The sequence below is a fragment of the Cryptomeria japonica genome, unplaced genomic scaffold (assembly GCF_030272615.1).
Source record: "Cryptomeria japonica unplaced genomic scaffold, Sugi_1.0 HiC_scaffold_28, whole genome shotgun sequence".
NCBI classification, from domain to species: Eukaryota; Viridiplantae; Streptophyta; class Pinopsida; order Cupressales; family Cupressaceae; genus Cryptomeria; species Cryptomeria japonica.
This window is the reverse complement of record NW_026728850.1, coordinates 284647-291346: the sequence shown is the minus strand read 5'-3', so window position 1 is coordinate 291346 and position 6700 is coordinate 284647. Positions and strand designations below refer to the sequence as shown.

Here is a 6700-nt window from a genome sequence, read left to right as displayed (position 1 = left end):
GGACCCACTATGTAAAACTTGTTGCAATTTTAGCCCTCCAAACTAGTTTATATACACAAGGACATGAGATTTTAAGCTCACAAAGATTTTAAAAATTATAAAGAAAGTGACAAATGATACAAGGTTAACACTTGACTTGAATTAGTTAGATATTTTTTCACATTTTTTTAGAAAATCCTAATCTAGAGTTGGGTTAACGAATAATAGATGTGTAGGAAGATATAAAACTGAATTAATGGAGTTCTCTTATAAATATCTCAAATACTTCATCAATAAATGTAAACACAGATATCCAAACATAGACATGTTTTTTAAAACATAAAACACCACAATCAAAATATGTGATTTCAACATATAAAATCACAAAATTTGACATCAACCTAGATAAAATGGAGCGAAAAGGATCTTTTTTATATCATGTGTCATGTGAGATGTGTCTATCTTAAAACCACGCATGATCTGAGTCCATCCTTAATTACTTTCCACACCTTGACATAAACAACATTTCTGTCGGTTTATTTATAGCTTGTTCTTACCCAAGTTACAAATGCCCCTTTGAAAAATGTTCACTTTTACATTCAAGAAAATTAGGAAATCCCTGTCAAACTTTTTGATACCAGTTTTATACCTAAACAAGATCTTAACACACAAATTTATGATCTTTCCTTTTAAATATTAAAATGTTAGAAAATGCGCAGTTTGCATTGATACAAAGAAATAGCGGTCATGGGTTTTGCTAATTTGAAAGTTAGGAACCCCTGGCCAGACAATCTGAGTGTGGCGATGGAAATTCACGAGATACATGATGTGAAGGCGGCTGAAAAAATATATTGCAATCTGTGTGGGGGAGCTTGACACCTTCTGATTATAGTCTTTGAATAAATACTGTAGTATTAATCTAGTGTCTGAACGTTAGGTTTGAAAACAACAACGCGGGAAGAACAAGGGAAGTCAAAGCCTTATATGCCCAATTCTCGTCAACAAGAAGAAGTTCAGGTTGGAAGATTGAAATTCTACTTTGTCTGCTATTGTAGTGCGTGATTGTCTGCTATTGTAGTGCGTGATTTTCTATTTATAAGGTGCTCGTCTTAAACCTTGTATTCATCCTCGAACGCTTTGTCTGGCCGATCATTGTTTGACATCCCAGAAATCAGACACAATTATTTGATTGATTCCTTAATTTCTATCAGTCAATCAATGGCCGTATTTCCATTGCCCCAGCTTGAAGATAATGCTGTATTATTACCCAGTTCCCAAACTAACTCAACGCAGCCTCAGCTATGTGACGTATGGAGAGATATACAAGGTGCCCATAATTGGAATGGTTTGCTTGATCCCATGGTGCCCAATTTGAAAGCTGAAGCTCTCAGATATGGGAATTTGGCACAGCTTTGTTACGACGCATTTGATGGCAAAAGCTACTCCAAAAACTACGGCACATGTTATCACAGTAAAAGAGATCTGTTCAATAAGATGGGCATGTCTGAAAGTGGCTACCAAGTCACTAAATATGTTTACGCCAATACTAATCTGTTAAATCAAGTTTTTGGTGAGAAACCAAAAGACCAAGGTGTTTGGTTGGGTTTTATTGCAGTTTGCACGGATCCAAATGAGATAAGAAGGCTTGGACGACGAGACATAGTGATTGCATGGAGAGGAACTCAGACTGCTGAAGAATGGATAGAAGACCTGAGAGATATTCTTGTACCTACAAGATTATCCTATAGATGCAAGAGGACAGGCAAAAACCAAGAGCATCATTTCGCGGATGGAGTACTAATTGAGAGAGGATTCCTGAGCTGCTATACTTCAACTGTCCGTCACCGTCAAGGCGCTGCAGGAGCCACTGTGAACATCAGCACCAGAGATTTGGTAGTCTCAGAGATAGAACGATTGATTCAAGTTTATGAAAAAGAGATGGACAATTTAAGCATAACATTTACGGGACACAGCTTAGGAGCTGCTCTTGCAACCTTGAGCGCTTATGATATCAAACAAATGCTTTGCACCAAGCATAATTTTCATCAAATTCCCGTCACCGTCTTCGCTTTTGCCTCTCCCCGGGTGGGAAATCTTGCGTTTGCTAAACGGGTGGAGGAGATTGGAGTGAAAGTGCTGAGGTTTGTGAACAAGCGTGACGTGGTTCCCAAAGTGCCCGGAGTTTGTATGAACGAGAACGTGGGATGCCTCAGCAAATTGCTGCATTGGCTTCCGTGGACATACTTTCATGTTGGCTTCGAGCTTCCTTTACACAACAATTCTCCATTCATTCAGCACACCCATAATCTTGCCTACTTTCATAATTTAGAGCTTTACTTGCATTTACTGGACGGGTATGTTGGAAGTAAGCAGCCGTTTTCTTGGAGTGGAAGAGATCATGCTCTGGTTAATAAGAGCTGTGATTTATTGCGCGAGAAATATGAAATTCCTCCAAAATGGTGGCAGGAACAGAACAAGGGCCTCGTTAAAGGTCCAGATGGCAAATGGACGCAGCCATCAGAAGAGGAATAATTCATGTCTCACTCAACTCCAGATGACATCAACGTCCAACGTTCTGCGCCGCAATGTCACCACAACTGTGTTGGTTATTGAATTATTCTTTTTATCTGGATGTATATATTTAACATGTTGTCACATTCATTATTGAATTAATTTAACTTCAAAGCTTAACCTTTAGCGTGAAATGAAATCAACTATGCAGGAGTTCATAGCTGTGGATGATACAAATTAGCTTTTGATTGTCATAGAAAACAATCACGTGTCATCAGTAATCTGATAGATAATAAAAGTACGCGTAAATCAGTATTGATTTTAATTATGAACATTGCTATTAAACAAGAGATAATACGCCTCAGCTCTGTTGTAGCCCAAAATACCTTCATACAAAATTTGTAAAAATAGTCAACAAGGGTAAGTTCTCAAATCTTTCTCTAATCCTCAGAATTAGTGACAATATGAATGTTCTAGTGCTATCTAAATCTACCGAGAACTTTAGTTGAGGATTGCATGTATGCATGCCATACTATCTATAATTATGAGATTACCAAATATTTGGTTTCTAGGTATATAGCTCTACACTAGCACATTTTATTGTCGCTCAATTGCACCCATACTTTAAGATTATACAAGTATACATCCAACACATTATAATTCTAAAACAATGATTGTCTAGGGATGTGACAATTATTGTGGAGGCTACTATGGTAATGCCGCAACTTCCCCATGATGGGGAGGCATTGCATTTAATTTATGAGAGCTTGAAGAAGACATAAGGGACTACAAAGAATCAAGTTAGCTTTCTTGATAAGGAACTAAATTGTGATGGTGAAAATATTGAGCTTCCTTCTTTACCAATCAATCTTATCAACTATCAACAAAATATAAAGGATGCATTTTTTATTCTTGATTTCATTTTTTGATTAAATCGTGAATGACAAGTGTATGATTTTAAGTTAGGAGCTTTACATGAGCTCAATACCAAATCCTTGAAATCAATTATGTATAATCCAAGGAAACTATAATACAATATCAAATAGCCAATTTTATTGGACAATAATTTCTTAAGTACTCTTTCTTTCTTATATATTTAATCATTTATTAAAATGCCACTTTTTGCCTAGTATTTTTGCAATCAGCCTACATACGAAATTTCATGGACTTGCTAAAGATGACCATAGATTCGGTTTGGACACATGCAATCTCCAAAATCTACTAATACTTTTTAGTTTTTTGGACTCGTTCCTTAGACAACAACATACAATGATAATATTGCACAATTATGAGTAACCCTTTCGGCTTACCAAATTTCTCATAGATAGATTGTTATCCATAGAATTTTTTCAATAACTTAGCAATATTACTCAATATGTATGGAGTTTTTAAAAAGGAAACGTTCTTTATTTTAGATCCACTTCTATTTGGATGGGAGTACAATAAAAAAAATGGGAAGCAAATCTTGAACCTCCTAAGATTCAAGTTAACGTAATTCAACCTAGAGATCATAGAGGACTTTTGGAAATAGGACCCTAAAAGTTTCAATTCTAGTAGGATAAAAAATTTAAGAACGAATCAGATTTTTATACATAAAAGTTAGCGTAAAATAGAAATAAGCTAGTGTTTGAGTAGCAAACTGTAGGATGTATATAAATAAAACAATGATCTATTCACTATCCTCCTCCCCTTTAAATATTACATACTATAATGTCTATTTTTTGTGCAAAATGAGTATCAAGCTCCACTTGAAGGAAGAACCATAAAAGTAAAGGTTGGACTAAGAAATAAATCATTTACCTTATTGGAAGTACAATTAAAAAATACACAAGATGTATATGAGTATTTTAAAACGTCGCTATTTATAAAACTTATGGGATAGTATCAAACTATCAGAATGCCTCATGGAATTTAGATTTCACCTTTGAAGGACTCATAGAGCGATTCGAACAAATTTGTGAGACACGAGAGCTACTATCCAACAACAACTCAAACTGCGCAAAATTTAGACGAGAACAACGCTCATGAGTAGCGGATTGCACCTAGTATTCAAAAACATTCCTGAAACTAAGCACAATCATACATGAACTGAACATAACGTCCAAAGTGGGTCCAAAGTGAGTGTGAAATTGTATTTGTAAGCAATCGACTACACTACACTATCAAGTGATCCATGCCCATCAATCAATTGGAATTAACTTCCTAGAAGTTGCATTCAAGATTTATGAGTAATATTTCACTTAGCTTTCCTGACCTAATAGATCAAGCAAAAACACCTTGTTTAGATGTACACAATGTCTAGGCCTATGACGTTCAATTAAAAAAACCAACATTAAATGAGTTCCATGCAAATTATGTTTCAAAACTATATATAAAATATGCAATATTCTAATAGCATTAAATCCTCTATTAACAATGAGTATTTGTAGCTACAATTGCTAGATTACATAGATAAATTATTATTGCATATATATTAATTTTTTATAAAAATATCCAAATACACTATAATATACACACTAAAAAACACTAATAGAGTAGAAATATTCCTTGCAGCCATATGATGGCATCTCATACCCTATCATATTCTAGACACAGAGACTTACATATGAAGAGAAATAAAACTGCATAAAAAGATTCAATAACTATGTATACCTAGCTCGTGGTAAACCTGTCCACAATCTTCACATTAGCCAAATAGAATTCCTTAACAGCCATATTCTATGATTACATCCTATGGCACTAAAATATGGAGCCTCGTAGCACCCAAAAACTAATTTAAAAAACACCCAAAAAATAGAGTCATTCAGATGGCAATATAAAAGCATGTAAATGCACTAATCTTCCATTGAGATTGAAGGATAATTGCTTCCCTTTGCCTGACTATAACCTCTCCTACACCTAAACCAAGAGTTCATCCTCAATTTCCTCCTTATGAGATAGGATATCAGTAGAAAATATAGTTAGGCAGTCTTATTCTAGACTTGCTTGTAATCCATTAGAGTGACACCTTTCTTTCTAACAAACATACTGAATGATACAACATGAACTAGGAAATATGATGTTTTTTTACTAAATGATACAATATGTTACAAATATGGAGACAAACATATCAAAATAAAGTACTCATGAAATAAGTTCACTAACAACATATATGTTGCTTTCTAATCAACAAAATATCACCAAATACCTCAATATGAAAACTCTTCTATAAAATGCATGCAAAATATTTGTCTTAATGACAATTCTCTAAAATTGGGGAAAATTATAAAAAAAGAGTTGCTACATCTGAGGTGGTGTCTTACATAGGTATTAGAGCTAGCGGTCTTGCCAACCTGTTGGGAGACTACCATCTATTAAAGTTTCTTGAGTTGCATGACATTTTGGAAAACATTCAAACTTGGTATATTATTGCATCTAAAGAAAATTAGATTGTGGGTCACTTATCAAAATATTTCAGTGATTTGATGAAGTGTATTCAACCTAGGAAATTATAGAAAGAAAAGTGGAAATTTGGCTCTTAATGATTGGAATAAAGTTGGAGTCTCCAATTTCTAGATAATTTTCTTATCAAGCTGATGTAATTGGAATTATGTTTGTCTAAGGTAGAACAATTATATTGCAGGATGTTGAATTGGTCCAACGGAAGCTTATGGAACATCCTCATGAGGATTAAGACTTGAAGTTGCCTCTTGTCTCAATGAGTTCTTAAGAATTACAATTCATATAACACTATATAATAATGATATAATGATGATGATTTTATAGATTATTATTAAAGAATTTCATGGGTTGTGTGGTACCAGAAGCCACTCTTTTGATAAGAGGGCTCAAAGTTTAAAAGTTATGGATAAGGTGAGATCATTTTTTAATTTTTATTGATCTCAAGTGCAATAATTTAATTATTTGAATGTTCCAATGATTCTTTACCAAAATAAAAAAACATCATGCATAAAATGTTAAGGCATCCATGTTTGCTTGATTTCAAATGAAGATGATGATATCTCTAAGAAGGTACAATTTTAATTTTTGGCCATTTTTAGAAAGGAACAAGATGTCTCACATATAGCTCGTAGGTTCTCATAAAAATTAGTAGAGTAAAAAATTGAGAAGCTTAAAAACTAGCTGACAAAATAGGAAGTGATTTCTTTTGGTTTACAACATACAAGATCCCACAAAAATAGATAGGAGTAAAAAGAGAAGTGATGTTTCA

At 34.1% G+C, this 6700-nt stretch overlaps 1 protein-coding gene across 1 annotated transcript; it reads left to right on the top strand.

Annotated features, from left to right (window-relative positions):
• The first annotated feature begins 1197 nt into the window (after window positions 1-1197).
• On the top strand, window positions 1198-2511 carry LOC131861593 (phospholipase A1-Igamma1, chloroplastic-like). The gene has a single exon (XM_059214943.1). The coding sequence runs from the start codon at window positions 1198-1200 to the stop codon at window positions 2509-2511; it is 1314 nt and encodes a 437-aa protein (XP_059070926.1).
• The last annotated feature ends 4189 nt before the right edge of the window (window positions 2512-6700 follow it).